The sequence below is a fragment of the Grammomys surdaster genome, unplaced genomic scaffold (assembly GCF_004785775.1).
Source record: "Grammomys surdaster isolate TR1022 unplaced genomic scaffold, NIH_TR_1.0 126071, whole genome shotgun sequence".
Lineage (NCBI taxonomy): Eukaryota > Metazoa > Chordata > Mammalia > Rodentia > Muridae > Grammomys > Grammomys surdaster.
In genome coordinates this window covers 1,022,212-1,043,831 of record NW_021620880.1, presented here as the reverse complement: position 1 = coordinate 1,043,831, position 21,620 = coordinate 1,022,212, and the positions used below count along the sequence as shown (strand labels likewise).

At 39.7% G+C, this 21,620-nt stretch overlaps 1 protein-coding gene across 1 annotated transcript in view; it reads left to right on the top strand.

The window, feature by feature from the left end:
- Positions 1 to 21,620, top strand: part of Capza1 (capping actin protein of muscle Z-line subunit alpha 1) — a 49,171-nt gene that overhangs the window by 6,314 nt on the left and 21,237 nt on the right. The window contains exons 2-3 of the mRNA XM_028755618.1: positions 19,225 to 19,288; positions 21,313 to 21,364. Coding sequence (XP_028611451.1) covers positions 19,225 to 19,288; positions 21,313 to 21,364 — 116 coding nt within the window. The remainder of the gene's footprint in view (positions 1 to 19,224; positions 19,289 to 21,312; positions 21,365 to 21,620) is intronic.

Below are 21,620 nucleotides of genomic sequence, written 5' to 3'. Positions count from 1 at the left end.
TCTTCTTCTTCTTCTTCTTCTTCTTCTTCTTCTTCTTCTTCTTCTTCGTCTTCTTTGGTCTAGTTATTTTTAGTCATAAGATGGTAAATAGGAGATTTTCCCAAAAGTTTACCTAAAGATTACCATTTACTTTATTGGAAACACACCCAAAACTAGTTAGATCAGATCAATTTCCTATCTTCCCTACTTGAAAGGGGAGTTTTTGATGATTTGCCAAGGGGAGAGAAACTTACTCAGAGTGAGTGGGAGTCCTAGTTGGCCAAAAGGTTGCTAGGTGGACTGTTAGAAGAAAAGGAAGTACATGTGCTTAGCACATTCCGGTTAAGGGTTTTAGGTTTGCCAAGTCTGTAGATATTAAAGGAGTGTATGTAGGCTGAGCGTAGTAGTGAATACCTTTAATCACAGCACTCTGAAGCCAGAGGTAAGGAGATCTTTGTAAGTTCAAGGTCAGACCAGTTTACATAGCAATTTCAAGGTCAGCAAGGGCTACTTAGTGAGATGTTATTTCAAACAAAACACCATACATGCTTGTGTAGCCCAAGCCAAGTGGAGTTCAAGGTTGCAAAGCTATTTCTTAAGCTTGTCTGCTTTATCCTCATTAGAGCATTCTCTGGAATGTGTTTCTACCCATCCCTTCATTATTCTCTTACTTGCAGAAGAACACAAAATACCATTTTTCAGTACTGGGAATTGAACACAAGGCCTTGTGAATGCTAAGAAAGCATGCTACTACCAAATTATATCCAGCCCAAAGAGACCCTTTTTCCTTTGTTTTTGCTTTTGTTTTTTGGAGATGGGGGTCTCATGTAGCCAGGCTGGCTTGGAGCCCAAATTTATAGAAAGGATGATCCTCTTGCCTTGTTTTCTTTTTTCTTTCTTCCTTCCTTTCTTTTTTTTTTTTAGATTTATTTATTTTGTATCTGTGAGTACACTATCACTATCTTCAAACACGCCAAAAGAGGGCTTCGGATCCAATTACAGATGGTAGTGAGCCACCATGTGGTTGCTGGGAATTGAACTCAAGACCTCTGGAAGAGCAGTCAATGCTCTTAACTGCTGAACCATCTCTCCAGCCCTAGTTAGATTTTCTATTGCTATGAAGAGACACCTTGACCAAAGCAACTCTTATAAAAGAAAACATTTGGGCTGGAGAGATGGCTCAGTGGTTAAGAGCACTGACTGCACTTCCAGAGGTCCTGAGTTCAAATCCCAGCAACCACATGGTGGCTCACAACCATCTGTAATGAGATCTGATGCCCTCTTCTGGTGTGTCTGAAGACAGCTACAGTGTATTCATATATAATAAATAAATAAATCTAAAAAAAAAAAAAGAAAAGAAAACATTTAACTGGGGCTGGCTTACAGTTCAGAGGCTTAGTCCACTATTATTGTCATGGCAGGAAACATGGTGGCAAACAGGCAGACTTGTTGCTGGAGAGGCAGCTGAGAGTTTTACATCTTTGATCTGAAGGCAACAGGAAGTGATAATGACACTTCTGAGACCTCAAAGCCTACCCACTAGTGACACACCTGTGACAAAACTAGACATACTCCTAATAATAGTGCCTTTTGAGCCTATTGGAGCCATTTTTATTCAAATGCCCATGTTTTGGTAATAGCTAACCACCACACTTCTACCTCCCAAATGTTTGGGATTATTGGCATTCACTACCACACCCTACCTTATATTTCACTCAAAGTTTATTGAGTTCATATTTTTGGATATTGAAAAAATAAACAACATTGCCCAAATTCTGGTAATTACTCCTCCCTATCCCACACATACTACCTGATTTCATCATTTTGTAGTAGAGATAATGGCAGCATACAACTTGACACCATTAAGTAGAAAGCCAGAGAATGGTGATTGGAGTACTTTTACACCAACTGTTTTTATGATGCGCTCAAGGATGCCATGAATACCAACTACCTTAATCTGTTCTAGCTGCTCCAATATTTTTTTTCTTGGATATTTTATTTATTTACATTTCAGATGTCATCCCCTTTTCCTATTTCCCCTCCCTAGAAACCCCTATCCCATCCCCCCCCCCTTTTTTGCTTTTATACCATTTTAATTACATGCTAGTATTAAGGTCAGTTCTAGGTTGAGAAACTAGCAATACAATAGATGCAAATAGTCAAGGAACAATCAAGACGATAAACACAAATAGTCAAAGAATAAGCAAGGCAATAAACAAAATTCTGTGAACACTCCCATGATCACTGTTTCTAAGGGCTTATGACCAAAATATCTGAGCCAACTTCCCTATCCTAGCCCAAAGTCATATTTTTCATTGTATGTCTGTGTTTGGCAAGCACTTCACCACTGAGTTATATATCCCGACTCATTTTTTTTTTTAGTGATTTGTTTTTTAACTTCTTTTTAGTGTGTGTGTGTGTGTGTGTGTGTGTGTTGCCCCATAAATCAGAGGGAGAAAATGTACAGGATGTTGGGTTTTTCCTTCCAATGTTCAAGTTACAGAGATTGCCCTTAAGGAATCAGGCTTGCCAGCAAATGCCCTTTCCCATTGAACCATCCCCCCCTGCCCTTTTGTTTATATTCTATAGCCCAGGCTGTCTTTCAACTTACAGAAATCTACCTCCCTTCAGGAGAACTACTTATTTATTTTCGTTATTTGAGACAGATTCTATCTATTATGTAGCCCTGGCTGTCCTGGGAACTTGCTATGTAGACCAGGCTGGCTTCACATTCACAGATTTGCCTGCCTCTGCTTGCCTTCAGAATTCGAGGATTAAAGGTATACATCACCCTTCCAAGCTCTTTAACAATTTTAGATTTACTTTCATCATTAATTTTTAAAATTGTGTGTATGTATATGTGGGGAGCAGGGGAAGTATACACACATGAGTGTAGGTTCCCTGAAAGTCCTGAAGGAGTTGGATACCTTGATTCCATGGAGTTGGAGTTACAGTCAGTTGTGAGGGCCTCTGCCCAACTCCCCCTGGGAGCTGGGAAGTGAGCTTAGATCTGCAAGAGCAGTATGTACTCTTAGCTGCTGAGATGTCTCTCCAGCCCCCTTTACTGACAGCATGTTTAATTGTTCTTTCTGCCTCCAGCCTTGCCTTCCTTTCCAGTTGGGTTACTAAAAATTCTTCACAGTTATATTACTCAGTTTTGAGCAGTATCTAAAATTTATCTTTACTACTGCTTGCACATGCAAATTTTAACTCATTGTGAGATACAGTAGTTTTCTGAGTGAACCAGATGTTACTATGGAAGGTATAGTGTAACATAACAGCAGGAAGGCTGTATCAAAAAAAGGTGGTGGGTATTTTAAATGGACAGACTTTGCCTTGTGAATTATATTGCACTCAGATAACCTGTTAAGTTCTTTATAAATGTGCATTCTTGTTCAAACATTTCTGGAGTAAAATGAAGCTATAAAAAAATAAAACAACTGTCCAGAACTAGTAATCAGTAGAATGGATAGTGTTGACACTGTGCTTTCAGATCGTGTGTTCTACTTAGGACCTTGGCTTCCTATGTAGGTGGTAGATAGATCCTGAGCAGTTGTGCTGATGGAGTGGCACAGCCCTAAAGAGGATACCTGCATAGCTGGTGAGACAGCCAGGTTCTCTGGTAGCATCATAATTTGTTAAATCAAGGTTGTGGCCTTTTGACCTCCTTTAAGCATGCCACCAAAAATTATTTCATAAAATGTGCTAAAAACACTTTGAGAATCATGGCTTTAGAAGCTGAAAGATGACAGAAATCCCCATGACAAGACCAAGAAGACTGGCTCCCTTAACAACTTTCTGCTATGGACACCAGGCACACATGTGTTGCTGTACACACACACACACACACACACACACACACACACACAACAACAACATACTCATACATATAAAGTAAATAAATCTTTTTGAGGAAAAAAAAAGGGCTTTGTGCTGTGACAGCTGCTTAAAACGGTTCCTTTGTTTTGTTTTGTTTTGTTTTGTTTTGTTTTGTTTTGTTTTGTTTTGTTGGTTTGGTTTGGTTTGGTTTGGTTTGGTTTGGTTTGGTTTGGTTTTTTCGAGACAGGGTTTCTCTGTGTAGCCCTGGCTGTCCTGGAACTCACTCTGTAGACCAGGCTGGCCTCAAACTCAGAAATCCGCCTGTCTATGCCTCCCAAGTGCTGGGGTTAAAGGTGTGCGCCACCACTGCCCCTGGTGATTCTTTTCAAAAGCAAATTCTAGTTACTGTCCTAGATCTATGGAATCAGAATTTCTGGAGGTCAGTGGTCAGGAATTCATTTTTATTAAGTGTTCTGATGATTCTTATAGAGTGAAGAAACAGTGAACCTTGCTATGATTCAAATCATAATTCTCACCTGTTATGCTAAGTAGTTTGATTCATCAGGATATTAAATTCATTTTCTTTAGGCACTCATGTTTATTAAATTGAAGAAACTAGTTATAAAATGAAATAATACTGATGAATACAAAAGAAGCTAGATTTTTTTCCCAACTATTGTAGGCACATCAGAAGTTATAATTTTAAACTATTATGCTTATTATGTAATATATATATGTGTGTGTGTGTGTGTGTGTGTCTATGTGTGTGTGTATGTGTCTGTGTGTATGTATATATGTATAATCCATCTATCTGTATAATATTAGGTCTTAAAACAAAGCCCATGTCCATGGTGTGGAAGTGCTCTACCACTGACCTGTATATGCAACATTTTTTAAAAATTTTATTTTTGGGCTGGAGAGATGGCTCAGTGGTTGTTAAGAACACTGACTGCTCTTCCAGAGGTTCTGAGTTCAGTTCCCAGCAACCACATGGTAGCTCACAACCACCTGTGATGGGATCTGATACCCTCTTCTGGTGTGTCTGAGGACAACTACAGTGTACTACTCATACATAAAATAAATAATTCTTTAAAAAAATTATTTTTATTTTGTTTGGCTTATTTGCATGTATGTATTTGCACATGTGTGCCTAGTACCTGCAAGGGTAAGAAGGGGGAGAGGGAGGCCGGGCGGTGGTGGCGCACGCCTTTAATCCCAGCACTTGGGAGGCAGAGAGACAGGCGGATTTCTGAGTTTGAGAATTCAAGGACAGCCAGGGCTACACAGAGAAACCCTGTCTCGAAAAACAAAAAAAAAGGGGGGGGGAGGGATCTCCTAAAACTGGAGGTTTACAGACTATTATGAGCCACCATGTGGGTTCTGGGAAGTATTCTTATCTTCTGAGCCATCTTTCCAGCTCTCATTTTTTACTTTTTATTTCGAGACATCATTGAGCATTTAAAATGTTACTAATGCAAAACAAAGAATTGCTTAGGGGGACTTTGAACTGTGATCTTTCTGCCTGTCTCCTAAGTAGCTAGCTGGATTAAATCTGGCCTCTCAGTAGTTTAAACTTACTGAATTTTTTTTTTTTTTTTTTTGGTTTTTCGAGACAGGGTTTCTCTGTGTAGCCCTGGCTGTCCTGGAACTCACTCTGTAGACCAGCCTGCCTCTGCCTCCCAAGTGCTGGGATTACAGGCGTGCGCCACCAACGCCTGACAAACTTATTGAATCTTAAGTTAGAACCAGGCAAGTTATCTATGTGATCCAAAAATTTTAATGATATCTTCTTCCATAACAGGTATACAATAAAGTACATTACGAAGATCAGGTAAAGTTTTTGGATAATAGCAATACATGGACTTTTTTTCCCACTTAGATAAGCTAATTTGTTATCACATTACTTTTACAGGGCTCCAAGGAGGCCCTTATGTCTCAAAACTTTGTACATTGTAGTTCCTTCTGCAGTCATCATACCCTTTTTTATTTTTTGAAGACAAGATCATTATGTATCCTGCACGGGCTCAGACTCATATTCTCTCCTCTCTCCTGACTGTAGGAATGTACCAACACATGTTCTAGAACACCCTCCACCATTCTTTCACTTGTAATTTCCACCAAAAGATTCTGAAGCATTTTTCGGAGTCTAGCTTTAAAGAGTCTGTTTCCTGCCTCTTAAGATCTATGTCTTTTATTCTCTATACTTTGATTTGGCAGTTTTTATTTATAGCTAATTTAAACATTTTTAGCGCTGTAGAAATGACTCAGCAGTTAAGAGCATATGCTATTGCAGAGGACCCTTTGGTTTCCAGCACCCATTCAGTGGCTCACAACTACCTATAGTTCTAACTACAGGATATCCACTGGTTCTAGACTGTATAGACACAAACACTCATGAGGACATAACCACATACATTTACACAAAATTTAGAAAAAATGGATCTTTAAAAATAGTAAGTAGTTATTTTAAAATATCCCTTATTAAGGGATATTCATGTTAATGTCTTTGCTAGCTTTGGTAAAATATATAAAAGACTGGAAAACTGAGGTACTTAATGTGGTTTATCTTGTATTATTTGTATCCACCGTGATAATCTACAGTCCATATTAGCTGAAGTTAGTGATAGTCAACTTTAGCAACATGTCAGAGTGCTGAGGAAGTTTTGTAAAAACCAGCCCCAACTAAATCTTATATTTTTGCCTATTAAGAGAGCTGTCCCATCAAAATCTCTGCAGGTAAAACCCAAGCATCTGGCCATTTAAGTCCCCCTGGTGATTTCAATGTTTAAAACAAATGAAATGTTTCTATTCATACTTTTTTCTTTTTTTTCTTTTCGTTTTTTTGTTTGTTTGTTTGTTTTTGTTTTTCAAGATGGGGTTTCTTTGTATAGTTGTGGCTACCCTGGAATTCACTCTGTAAATGAGACTGGCCTCGACCTTGAACTGAGAGCTCCATCTGCCGCCCGAGCTCTGAAATTAAAGGCTTGCACCACCATGTCCATCCTACATGTTTGTTTGTTTGTTTGTTTGTTTGTTTGTTTGTTTAACCTCATCTTTAATGCCACCTCAGTGCCTGGGATCTAATGAATTGTTTTTGTTTGCCTTCCTTGTATTGAGTGAATGAACAGATTACTTAACACAGAGGTTAGAACTTGTAAAAGAAGACTTATAACTCAAAATTTGATAATACTTGGCCATTTGCTTAAGAGATAAACTTATGTACTGTGCCTAAGTATATTTTATGTTATCTCATTGGATAGTTAAAACAATCCTTAGCCAGGCAGTGGTGGCGCACACCTTTAATCCCAGCACTTGGGAAGCAGAGGCAGGCGGATTTCTGAGTTCGAGGCCAGCCTGGTCTACAGAGTGAGTTCCAGGACAGCCAGGGCTATATGGAGAAACCCTGTCTAGAAAAACAAAAACAAAAACAAAAAAATCCTCAATCAATGTGCATAGAAATTATACTCACAAATAAAGAAACTAAATCCAAGCAATTGAGTGGGAAAGATGTCACAGCAAACAGTTTGATTCCCAGTAACTTCAAAGAAAAAGTAAACTTGATTTAAAGAGAGAAGGGTGTATATTTACCTTAGAATGTCATAAAAATATGCACCAGATCCTAAAGGCAAATACTGCTTCCCACTGTTCTGTGACCATCCAGCACAAGCTCTTACTGCTAACCCTACCCCTCTGAGTTTCAACTCTATCCCTCGGACACTGGAATCTCAGGGTGTTGCTGTGATTTGCTCTAATTAACCTAGTTATGTTCCTCAAAAAATTATGCCTAGGTCAGACCTTTTCTCTTTCTCTCTTTAGCATTCTTAATATTTAAAATGTTTTATGAAATTTATTTATTTTTGTTTTATGTGTATGAGGGTTTTACTAACATGTCCCAACAATTTTCCTGTCTTTCTCTTCTCCTTCAGTTCTTTAAATATCCAGGTAGATCTAGTAATTAAACTACTAAGGTCCTTTCCATTCTTCTCTACATAATTGTTGCATTTATGGTAAGACATGACTTTTCTTAATCTCCACTGAGGTTGACCTAACATTCTAAATTTTTTTTACTAAAAAAAAGGCATAGCATTCACCTTAAATGAACAATTAAGATACATGCTTAGAAATCTTATCAAAATTCTGGATGTTTTATAGCCCAGGATGAAGATGATCTTCTTCTAACTCAGTGCTTTCAAAAATGGTTGGGAACAATAGCTCTAAAATAGACAGCTGTTATGTTTTGTTTGAGACAAGTCCTGGCTGCCCTGGAGCTGACTATGTATACCAAGCTGGTCTCAAACTCAAAGAGATCCCCTAGCCTGTGCCTCTTGAGTGCTAGAATTAAAGGCAAGTGCCACTAAGCCCAGTTTTTTTTTTTCTTTCTTTCTTATAGTAAACTTTATGCTTAAATATGTCATTTTTAGACAGTATGGTATGAATTGGTATAACGTACAATGGTGACTCCTATTAAGGAAAAATTATTTGGTACATGTTAAAATGATAAACTATGCAAGATTGTGGCCACAAAGGAAAGATTATTCTCTATTTCTAATACAGTAAGGACAGCTAGGATTTATAGCCAGTGGGTAGAGATTGGCTATTAGTAAATGGAAAGTAATTAGGAGACATCAAAGGCTAGGCAATTTTTGCTGAAGGTAGGTCAAACTTGTATGCAACAAGGCAGTAGAATGTAGCACTTGTTACATAGCAAAAGTGGGCTGCTTCTTGCTGAGCTCAGGTTGTCAGGGCTGCCTGGTAGGTTTTTTTGTTTGTAGCTTTTACATCTGATTTTGAAGCATCTGGTAAATCACCAATAAACTGTCTAGGACAATATGTTTTCTAGATGTAAATTCCAAGCTGTTAGAGATAAATAAGTAGGGAAGGCAAACAAATTATTTTGTTTTAAAGTAGCACTTATACTTTAAAAAAAAATTACCAATTCCAGCTGTCTGTATATGCCCTTAATGTTGAAAAATTTGCTAAAGTAAAATATACAACACACATTAAGCTGCAGAACCTCATTATCAAATTTCTCTGTCCTCTTTTCATCTTGGCCTAGATCTTTTCCAGGTCCTCTGAACCTTGGGAGGTGGCAGAAGAGAACCGAACTCCTAAGATCCTCTGACCTCCACAGGAGTGCCTAGTGTACACTCATGCACATACACACACTCATACTTAAACCAAACATTAAAGAAAAAAATTTTAAATTCAAACCATTGAGGCAAGTATCTTTTGTTTTTTTTTTTTTAAAGAAAATGCCCATGACAATAATCTCAGAATTTAGGAGACTGAAGCAAGATTACCTCAAGTTCAAAGCCACATAGTGACTTTAAGGCTAGCCTTGGGAACATACTTAGGCCTTGTGTAGAGGGATAGATGGATGGATAGATAGAAAGACCAGAGGAAGAGGGGGAGGAAGGAAGGCAAGAAGAAAGAGAGAAGAACAAGAACAGCAGCCGAAACAACAACAAAGTCTGGGTATTTAATCCTGGCACTGAGAGGGCAGAGGCAGGTAGATCTTTACTTGAAGATGGCCTGGTAGCATACTGAGTGAGTTGTAGGCCAGCTATATGGTAAGACTTTGTCAGCCGGGCGGTGGTGGCGCACGCCTTTAATCCCAGCACTTGGGAGGCAGAGGCAGGCGGATTTCTGAGTTTGAGAATTCAAGGCCAGCCTGGTCTACAGAGTGAGTTCCAGGACAGCCAGGGCTACACAGAGAAACCCTGTCTCGAAAAAAACAAAAACAAACAAACAAACAAAAAAGATCAGAGGAAGTAATTTCTTGGTAATTTGAACAGTTTATTCAGCTTAATAATTTAAATTATCAGTTACTTTTTTGTAACCAGTTATGGTAACAATAACTGGTATTTATTGAGCTTCTACTATTTAAATATTCTGATAGTCTTGGAATCTTCAATCTTCAAAACATTTCTATTAGAAGAATACCGAGGATTTGAACCTAACGTGCATGGTAGCTAAGCAAGCACTCTACCACTGAGCTACATCCCAGCTCCAAAACAATTCTAAGGAATAGATACTAGCCTCCTTTAGGAGGAAGATACAATTCCAAGAAATTTTAATAGATTAAAATTAAAGCCAGGCAAAATGGTACACACTTGTAATCCCTGCACTTGGTAAAAACAGAAGTCCTGGCCACCTAAGTTTCATGAGCCTCTTATCTCAAGAAACAAAATTAGAGAAGGAGAGGAGAAGACAGATGGACGGACAGACAGACAGACAGAGAAAGGTGGTTTTTAAAAAGTGAGACTGAAATTCAAAACAAGTCTATCCAATTCCAAAGACTATCTGTTTTGTTATGTTACCTTAACATAGTATTTTAAAATAAGATAAGTATCTATCACTTTATTCAAAAGAGTTTTGTTTTTTGTTTGTTTGTTTGTTTGTTTGTTTGTTTTTTCTGAGACAGTGTTTCTCTGTATAGCCCTGGCTGTCCTGGAACTCACTCTGTAGACCAGGCTGGCCTTGAATTCTCAAACTCAGAAATCCGCCTGCCTCTGCCTCCCAAGTGCTGGGATTAAAGGCGTGCATCACCACTGCCCGGCCAAAAGAAATTTTATAGAACATTTATTTACTACCGGCTCTACTCTATTTAATTTGTTAGACTATATTATGGAAAAGGGAAACAAATTTCAAGTTTTCCAAAGCAAAACTTGATTTTCTGGCACAGGAGGGTATAGTCAATAGCAGTTACATTTTAGGTACTGTGATAAATGTTCAAGCAAAATGTGGTAGGACAAGGGATTATTCTTGTACTAGGGAATGCTCTTAGAAATAACAGAAGGGCCCAGTCTTAAAGATGGAAAGATTCGGACAGGTAGAGATGAAGAGATAGGCACAGAATTCAAGGGCAGTGTAAGTCAAGGTCAAAAGAGGAAACTCATAAGTGAGATCAGGATTTAATAAACACCAAGCAGATTAGGAAGCAGAAATTTGGGCATTGTAGACTGACAGCATTTGCTGGTAAGTGGGATGTGTATATTACCTAGTGACAGTTCTCATTCATCTAGAATTTTATATCACTTAAAAGTCTGAAAAAAAAAAAAAAACAAAGAAAAAAAGCCGGGCGGTGGTGGCTCACGCCTTTAATCCCAGCACTTGGGAGGCAGAGGCAGGTGGATTTCTGAGTTCAAGGCCAGCCTGATCTATAGAGTGAGTTCCAGGACAGCCAGGGCTACACAGAGAAACCCTGTCTCGAAAAAAACAAAAAAAAAAGTCTGGTTCTGCAGATGGAATGTTGATCACTGTTTTAGGATTCAAATTTTTTAAATGGTTCAAGGAATGGGAATGGATAAGTAACTTCATACTCACTGCAGAGAACCCCAGTTTGGTTCCCAGAACCCTTATCAGGCATCGTACAACCTCCTGTAACTCCAGTTCCTGGCTATCCATTGTCCTCTTCTGGCCTCTGTGGGCTCCTGCATGCATATGGTACACGTACATACACATAAAAATAAATAAATGGGAAGCCCAGTACTCAGTAGGCAGTGATAATACTTTTTAAAGTATGTCAAAATGAAGATGAAGTTTAATAAAAAACAACTTGTGGGAATCCGTTCTCCCACTATGTGTGTTCTGGGGATTGAACTTGGATCATTATTAGGCTGAGCAGTAACAATCCCTATCACTGAGCCATCTCACCACCCCACATTTGTTGTTGTTGTTGTTTACTTTTTTACTTATTCACTTTATATTCTGCTCACTGCTCCCTTCCTGGTCATTCCTTCCCACAATCCTTTCCTCCATCCCTCCTTTCCTCCTCTGAGCAGGTGGGGGCCCTCTGGATATCTCCCCTCCTTGGCACTTCAAGTCTCTGTGGAATTAGGTGTTTCCTCTCCAACTGAGGCCAGACAAGGCAGGCCAGCTATAAGAACATACCCCATATTACAGGTTACAGCTTTTGGGATAGTCCCTGTTCCAGTTGTTCAGGACCTGCATGAAGACTAAGCTGCACATCTGCTGCATATGTGTGTGGAAGCCTAGATCTAGCCCATGTATTTTCTTTGGTTGGTGGTTTCACTCTCTGAGAGCTCCAAGGGTCCAGGTTAGTTGAGTCTGTTGGTCTTCCTGTGGAGTTCCTATCCTGTTAGGGGCACCACCCCAGTTTTAAAACAAGGTGATAATATTTTGACTTTTAAATCTAGTATTTATCATATTCTTCCCATTTTTTTAAAGCTACAGATTTCAAGAGCAAAGGTTGAGTCAGTTCTAACTAGAAAAAAAAAATGTGGAGCTAGACATGATGTGTAATATCACCTATTATCCCAGACTAGATACTAAGTCCAGAAGATTGCCACAAGTTCAGCCATCCTGTGCTACAGAGCAAAACCTGTCTCAACAAAACAAAATCATGCCCCAACACAAATTTTAGCCAGACATCATTCTCTCCCTCTCTCTTTCACACACACAACATAAAGAACTAAAAGGGCAAAGCCAAATCTGTGACACACTAAATACTCTGAAATTTTGCTCTTTTGATATACACTATAATTAATGCCTAGATTCTAGTTTCAGCTCCACCCTGTAAACTAGGCACAGTCTCAGATCATGCTCTCTTTCCTGCTTACTTTAATAAAACACAAAAGAGAAGCTTTAAGGAAGGTTGTGTAAACAGGAAAATAGTATTCACTTGTTTGCTTTAGTAGAAGGTATTTGCCAGGTCTTAGTTTTAGGTGTATAGCAGTGAGCAAACATGACAAGTTCTTACACTTCTGTTTCAGAAGTTTGTATACTGTGACCCCATGAGGCAAGTCCAGCCTGCTATTTGTTTTTACAAAGCCTGAAACAAAGCGGAAGAGTAATATCTTTTGATGTAAAGATTTCATGAAATACAAATTTTAGCATACAAAGAAGGCTTTTGATCACAGTCAGGAATGTTCATTTTGTGAGACAGAAAACATGTGTATAACCAACCCTGAAGCGCTGTCTCCTGCAGTAGTAGCTGTTTGCTAGCCCTGTTCTATGCTATGTCCATTCTTTTGGAGGAATTGGGCAAATAAACAGTTATGTTTAGCGATGACAAGTTCCTTGAAGGAAAAAAAGTAGGTAAATGAGCTAGAAATGAGTGGGTAGAGAGTGTATAACAGCAATAGTTTATGTAAAGTGGAAGAACATACTGTATTAAATAGCATTAAAAGAGAACTTTTGATGGCAGTGCTGGGGATTTATGCATGCTATGCAAGTACTTACCATTGAGTGAAAACAGAATTTAATGACTGTGTACCCTTTAGTACAGTGGTTCTCAACCTTCCTAATGCTGTGATCTTTAATACAGTTCCTCATGTTATGATGACCCTCCCTGCCCCCACCGTAAAATTATTTCCCCTGCTACTTCATAACTAATTTTGCTACTGTTAAGAATCATAATGCTGATCCCTGGGCCTTAAATAGACTGACTAACTCTGTGAAACGACAGATAAATAATTTGGTAGCAAAACCTACTCAGATACATTATCATAAGTTAGCTATGGAGGACCATGAGACTCAAGATGAGGTTGTTACTTTATACAGGGTGTTTCCAAAACCCATCTCCACCCAACCTAAAAGAGGGGACTTCTGCCCCTAGACCAAGCAGAGAGGGGCCACCCAGGACTCCCTCTGACTAACAATCTGAATTCTTGCTTAGGCCACGAGGCTAAGCACTGCAAGGGAATATAAATAATAGTTAAAAATATCTCTCTGGGTTCCCTGAGGACAAGCCTGACTGCATAGGGGTTGATGTCAAAAGTATCCCTTCTCTATGAAAAACACATCGAGATGGGTATGGCCCTCATGCCTCACTGGACAACAATGGGGGACTGGAGCCATTACAAAGTTCCCTTCCATTACTGGAGGTCAGGCCTCTATCCCCACCTTCACAAGATTAGAATCGCCACAGCCCTTCTATACTTAGAGAAGGGAGGAGATGTCAGGGGCAGCCCTGCTTACACACTGAAGGCCTAAAATCAGCCATAGGCCTAAAAATCAGCAATAGGCCTGTCATACATGTATACTAACACCAAGTCTTAGGTCTCTGTGGAAAAACATTGAAGCAGAGGGCTATAAGCTATTGTAAACAGGCAGTTTTTGTGACAATTTACCAGCCTGAGTAGTCGTAGACCTTGTAAATAGGTAGCCTTGGCAGATATTACCAACTTAGATAAGGACAATTGAGTCATAGGCAGAGTCATAGTGACCTGTCCCCTGAACCTTCACCCAGTCGATACCATGTTCAGAAAAATATCTGTACTCCTCCTGAACACCCACGCTCCAGTGTCATCCGCCTCCCCATGACATCCTGCCTTTTTGTGTTTATAACACCTGTGTGAATAAGTAAAAATTATGATTTGATTTTAAAAAATAAATAAAAATAAAAGAAAAAAGAATCATAATGCAAATATCTGGGTCTTAGGTGACCCCTGTGAAAAGGTTATTTGACACCACATGGATTACAACCCACAGGTTGAGAACCACTGTTCTAGTAGCTTATTTGGGTGGGGTGGGGGAGGCTGCAAGTAGTTCTGAGACAGGTTCAAAAGCTAAGTAGTAGAAAATAGAGTTGAGGAAGAGGAGCCTGATATGTCATTAATCAGATTTTGGTATTTAATTTAGACTGGGTGTATAAATTCTTACTACTTTGAGCTAGTTTTATGGCATTGCATTCAAAAAGTGAAAAATCAATTTAATACTTCAAAGGCTGTCAATATTCTTGATGGTAATGTAATCTAGAAGAATCAGTACTGCATAGAAAAACCAAAAAAGAAAACAGATTTTATTGTTCAAAAAGATGTACTAATTTCTTGATTTATTTATACCAGCAGTCAATGAGAACTTAATATTTTGTGTTCATCAACTGTTGCTTTATATGCTAAGGAAGATACACATTAGAAAATCATATTTCAACATTCAGTCTTTTAGGTTCTTTTATATAGTAACTCTGGCTGGCTTAGATGTGTCTATGTCACCCAGACTGTCTTTGAACTTGAGGTGATCCTCCTGTCTCATCCTCCCACATGCTGGGATTATAGGATTGAGTGCGACTACATCAAAGCTACATTTAGACTATTGGCTTGTTTGTTTTGTCTTTTTTTATTTCAAGTTCTCCTGATGGTGATTTAATTTTTAAAACATTTTATTTACTTGTTTAGAGTGGATTTATATGAGTACTTGCACACACAGAGGATAGCAGACATTTGAGGTAGTGGTTCTCAGCTTCCACCATGTACATTCTGAATTCGGGGATTGAATTCAGGTCATTAGGCTTGGCATCAAGTGCCTCTACCCACTGAGCCATCTTTCTGGCTCCTGTCAGGTGTGAGTAGTGTAGTAGTACCCTCAGCTTCCAGCTTAGTTTCAAAAGGCTTATGAGACTTTTTTGTTTTTTGGTTGGTTGGTTGGTTGGTTGGTTGGTTTTTGTGTAAGAATGGCTTGAAGGCCTGAGAGATGAGCCAATCAGTAGAGGTAGTTGTATACAGGCCTGACAACTTGAGTTCTTTCCTGGATCCCACAAGGTGGTGGGAAAAAACCAACTTTGGAGGGTTTTCCTCTGACCTCCCTCCACATACCTTCCATGACAAGTATGTACCTGTACATACATACACACAAAATGGTTTAGCTTTGATGTGACCATAAAGAACTTAAAATTGTATGAAGTGTGCTAATCTGGAAATAGGAGCTGTCTTACCTGTTAAATAATTGTCTTTTTTCTATCTCTGTGACTTTAACATGAGTGGCACATTAAATATTAGGGGGCTTTTGTTGTTTTTCTTCCATAGTATGCTAGACCTATCCTGAGAAATTCTTTGAAGTTAGGGATTATGAAACACCATAACCAAAAGCAAGTTGGGAAGGAAAAAGTTTATTTTGCTTATACTTTCACATCACAGTTACTGAAGAGAAGTCAGGGCAAAAGCCTGGAGACAAGAACTGGTGCAGACAGAGGCCATGGAAGAGTGTTGTTCACTGGTTTGCTCCTCCAGCTTTTTTGCAGAACCAGAATCACCAGCCCAGGGATGTTACCACCTACCATGGGCTGGGCCCTCCCTCATCAATCATGAGGGTTTTTTTTTTTTTAAAGTCCTACAAGCTTTGCTGCAGTTCAGGGTCTTCTGGAGACATTTTCTCAGTTGGTGTTCTTTCCTAGGTGATGACTCTAGCCCATGTCAGGTTGATAGAAACTAGCCATCAAGGCCTACTCATTATCATCATCTCCATCATTCTGTAACTGTCAGGGATCTATCTGTAGATATTGTCAAATGCCAAATAGAAGAGCAGCTAGAGGAATTTCAGGAATAAGGAAGGAAGGACCCAGAACAGTCTTAGAGCTTATTAATTGAGGGGTTACTGTCTAGCTTTCCTCCATTTAGACTGAGCTATAAGCTAAATCAAAATTTATTCTCAGAATATAGCAGTGAAAATGAACACTAAGAATAGTGTTACATAGTGTCTCATACCTGTAATCCCAGAACTTATGTTGCTGAAGCAGGAGTTCAAGGCCAGTCTGAGCTACATACTGAGTTTGAGGCCAGACTGCTCTTCTCCTTCACCCTACCACACCTCCACAAAAGAGGCCTGCAGCACTACAGGTAGCCTGCTGCCCTTAGGCTTACACAGAAGATAAGGTATTCATGTAGGACATGGTGGCACATACCATCACTGAGATGCAGAGGCAGGTGGATCTTTGTGAGTTTGAGACCAGCTTGATCTATATAGTGAATTCAGGACAGCCAGGCTGTGTAGAGAAATCTTGGGGGGGGGGGGGGTGTTTATAACCTGATGAGAAGCAGCAAGCCTACCTAAACTTACCCTTGAAAGAACTAGAGACAGACTATAGATAAAATTTACAGAAATGCTGAAAGGAGCACCAAACAGGAATAACTAGTGTCTGTCTTCATAGAGACAATTGTATATATGTAAAAGGAAATCACTAAAAGTCAGGAAAGTGAAAACTTAGAATAGTCAAAATAATTATCTGAACAGAAAACTGGGCACAGCTGAAGAACATTTTAGCAAACTAAAAAGTGGAGCTGTGGGAACCATGAAATGAAAGGTTAACTATATAAGGAAAAATGAGGTGTAGGATAGATCCTAACACTTGGAGAATGACTGTGAGTAGAACACAAAACGAGGCTGTCAATGATGTGCAGTAGAAGTGTCTCCATAGTGCTCTGTGCCTTTACTGCACAGTTGAGTAGTACAAGTGGCAGGGGTCAGCTTTGTACTGCCTTTAAAATTGGTGACAATGCTTGATTTTCTTCATTATGTGGGTTGCTTTAGAATTCTAAAAACTTACTCTGACACTTCCAAAACCCACTAATTTGATGGTTTCTAAGAAACTGGGTGTTGAGTTTTATCATCTTTTTTCTAGTAAAATTTGGGAGGATAATATGACTTTGCTGTTTTTTGTGGAGTGGAGTGGTTCTAAGACTAGGTTTTCACACTGTAGCCCTGGCTGTCCTGAAACTCACTCTTTAGACCAGGCTGGCCTCAAACTCAAGAGACTCACCTGTGAGATCTGTTGCCCTCTTCTGGACTCCTTAGCCTCCTGTGGGACTGTAAGCCATGCCAGGAAGCTTGGTAAAGTAGAGCACTTAGAAGAACCAGAGACTGGGAGACTCGGGTACACCTCGCTCTGTGCCAGATTCCTGGCCTGCAACACATGCCACACTCCCCACATAAAGAAACATGACCTGTGGTCACGTAGACCCAGAACAGAGTTCTCCATGCTAATGAGGTACCTAGGTGCCCTGAGGGTTTAGCCAATAAGCTTCCCTTCCCCAGATATTCCTTTCTGCAACAGATACTTATTCGTAGGTCCACCCCGAGAAGTTGGTACTGTACAGTATGCCTCCATTTTCCATGATGACCAGTCAATAGTTTTTCATTCATAAAGAATCACCGTGGGGAGCATAGGGGTCTACAGAAGGCCTTTCTGTGCTTCCAGCCGCAACCACAGCCAAGCTAAGGACAATCACCACTGACCTAAGCTAGAGCTCCCCTTTCCCCCAGCCCTAGGTTAGACACTATCCCCAGCCGACACACCCGACCTCACTCCCAACTCCTTGTGACTCAGCAACACCTAGATGTCCAGAAATTTGGAATACACACACACACACCACCCCCTTCACCCCTTCCCTGGCCTGTGGATTGCAATCAAACTCCTGAGCGGCCATGCCCTGAGTTGGGCAGAACGAAGACCGACAGCCTCCTGCACACATGTTGTCCATAAAATACACACATTTAAAAGTAAATGTTATTTTTATTAATAATGACTGGTAGCACACATATTTGATTAAAAAACTAACTTTAAAGTGTTGTGGAAAAGATATAACGGCTTCTAAACAGTAAAGTTGAAATTTTTTTTTTTTTATTTCAAGAGATATTGTAGGCAAGAAATGTAGCTCAGTTGGTAGAGTGTTTGCCTAGTGTGCAGAAAGCCTTGAGTTATATGCCAGCACCATGACGTAAAACTGGCTGTGCACACCTATAATTCTTGTAGAGGGGATGGTAATATAGTAAGTTTGAGCTAGCCTGAGCTATGTGAGATCATGTTGAAAAAAAAAAAAGGCTGTAGAGATGGCTCAGCAGGGAAGAGTCTTTTCTGTTCTTTTAGTGGTTCAGAGATGGATTACTGGTTATGTGTGACTTACAGTTGGCTGTAACTCCAGCTCCAAGGATCAAATGCCTGCTTTGGGTCTCTGGATACCAACACAATACCAGCACACACACACACACACACACACACACAGTCTTTCAAACAAACAATGGTGTTAGTAAGGTAGCTGTTATGAGCACTGGCTGCTTGTCTATAGAGGACTGGGATTTGATTCCCAGCACCCACATGCTAGCTCACAGCTGTATAAATAACTCCACTTCTGGGAGATACGACATCCTATTCTGGCCTCTGGGCACTGAATGTGTGTGGTGCACAGACACACATGTAGTTAAAACATACACATAGAATAAAAGTTTTATGTTTAAGGGGAAAAATTAAGATAAACACAATTTTAATGGTTTTTTATTTACATTTACATGTTACTTTTTTAAATTATTTGTCTTGGGGCTGGAGAAATGGCTCAGGGGTTGAGAGCTCTGACAGCTCTTCCAGAGGTCCTGAGTTTGATTCCCAGCAACCACATGGTAGCTCACAGCCATCTGTAATGGGATCTGATGCCCTTTTCTGGTGTGTCTGAAGGCAGTGACAGTGTACACATGTGCATAAAATAAATTTTCAAAAATTTTTAAAAAATTATTTGTCTTGTTGGCCTTCTTTTTGTGGGGTGGGAGGTAGATAGTCTTGTTATATGCCCAGTTTGCCCTTAAACTAAAGATCTACTTGTGTCTTTTAAGTGCTAGGATTAGATGATGCCTGGCTATGAACAGCTGTATGTTTCTCTTCACAACGCATTTACTATAAATTTTATTTTGATTTAGGTACGCATAGCCGCTAAATTTATCACCCATGCACCCCCAGGGGAATTTAATGAAGTATTCAATGGTGAGTAAAGATTAATATTGAACTGTTGTGACTACTCCTTAATCACTGTCACTATTTAGCTTTCTCCCTTTTTTCTTGTTAAATTTTCATTTCATTTATTTATTTGGGGGAGGGGGACAACTTGTGAGAATCGGTTCTTTCTTCTACCACATAACTCCTGAGAACTGAACTCAGGTCCCAAAGCCTAGCAGCAAGCTCCAAGTTAGCTCGCCAGCCCTTTCTCTTTTTAAATTTTGGTCTTTTGTGGCTCGGGCTAGACTTCAGTGACTCTTGAGTGCTAGAACATGGACATACACCAACATACCTCGCTGTGAGTGCTTACTCTGTTATAACCTTTGCTAAAGAAATCAACACTCAGAGACATTGAAATAATTTGTTTAAAGCAACTCAGCTGCTGAATGTAAAAGTTAAGATTCAATTCTAGGTTTAAGCCAAATACTTAGCTTTGCCTAACCCATCAATTAGGATATCGCTCTCAAATAAGGAAAGATTTCAGGTAGATGTCATATGGCTCACGTCTATAGTTCCAGCCCTGGGGGTACAGAAGAAAGAAGACTGCTGCAAGCTCCAGTACAACCTGGACTAAAGGCTGTCTCAAAACTAAAAATAAATGAATAGAGATTTATCATAGCTTCATATTTTAAAGGAATGACAATAAATTGACTTTTGAAATTTATTACTTTTTTTTATTCTTCCTGTACCTTTTAGTTCTATCATGAAAGGTAAAAGCTTTGATTTCCACTGCCTTTCCTCAAGTCCTATACGCAGGACATTTCCCAGGACGTGTGTGACTGAGCTTCAGATTGCATCTGGACTTTATTAACTTCAGATGGCAGACGCCTTCAATACAAGTGCTTGGAAGGCAGAGGCAGGCAGATCTCAGAATTAGAGGCCAGCCTGGTTTACAGAGTTCAGGACAGCCAGGGCTATATAGAGAAACCCTGTCTCAGAAAACAAAACAAACAAATTCAAATTCACCCAGAAATGGTGGCCCATGCCTGTAATCTCAGTGCCCCGGAGGCTGAAGCAGGAGAGTTACTCTCATTCAGGCCAGCCTCGTGTGGTGTAGAATGAACCTTTGTTTAAAAAACAAATATCAGAAAAAATTATTAAATAAATTTACAGACTGACCTTTATCATCCCCTCAATATTAAGTAAATGTAGTGATATATGCTTGCAATCCCAGCACTTGGGGTGCTGATACAGGAGGATTACAAATTCAGGGAAACCTAGACTACATAGTGAGACCTGATCTCAAAACTAACAAAAGAGATCTTGGTTTTCAGGTGCTTTATCTGTGCCAGGTATGGTGGTGTACACCTATAATCCCAGCATTTGGAAGGTGGAAGCAGAAGGATCAAAGCTCAAAGTCCTGCTTGGCATGGTGGCACATGACTTTAATCCCAGCACTCGGGAGGCAGAAGCAGGTGGATGGATCTCTGTGCCTTTGATCATAGCCTAGGCTAGACAGCGAGTTCCAGGACAGCCAAGAAAAAGAGAAACTGGAAAAAAAAGAAAGAAAGAAAAATAAAAGAGTTATCCTAGCCTTAGCTACAAAGTAACTTTGAAGCCAGCTCAGAGACTCTTGTCTCAAACAAATTAAGAAAAATGTCCTAATGTAGCTCAGTTGGTTGAAGGTCTACTTAGCATGCAAGAACTCCTAGATGTAGTCCCTACCGTGGCATAAGCTGGGCATGGTGATCAAGGTCATTTGTAGCTGCTACACAAAGGGAGTTTCAACGCAACCTGAGTTTGAGACCCTGTCAAGAAGGAGTGAAAGGGGAGCAGGAAGAGGAGATGAATAACTTCGGTGAGAACTTTTGTTGGGTTATTATAGCAGACAATTCTGTAGGGACCTGTGGACCTTAGTGGCCATTACTCAGCACCATGTTTAGAGTTTCCACACACAGAATATAACTGAAGATTCATCTTGCAAGCCCTGAATTTTAAAAATGTATTCTAGAAATGGGCTAAAGTTTCTTGAATTTGTTCTGTACTCAATATTTCAATGCTTTCCTCCTCAGATGTCCGGCTATTGCTTAATAATGACAATCTTCTCAGGGAAGGGGCAGCACAGTAAGTACCTCTTAAATCCACGGGTGGGAGTATAGCTCAGCAACAGCTCAAGTAGCCTGTGCAAGGTACTCAGTATGGTTCAGCACTGCAAACCAACAATTAGTGCTGCTCTAACAGTGGAGAAGTGGGTGACGAGAAAATAAAGCAGTCTTTGTGTTTTTTTTTTATAGCTATGACCATGTGTTTGAGGGAATAGACCCTTAAAATAATGTGTGTGTGTGTGTGTGTGTGTGTGTGTGTGTGTGTGTGTGTGTGT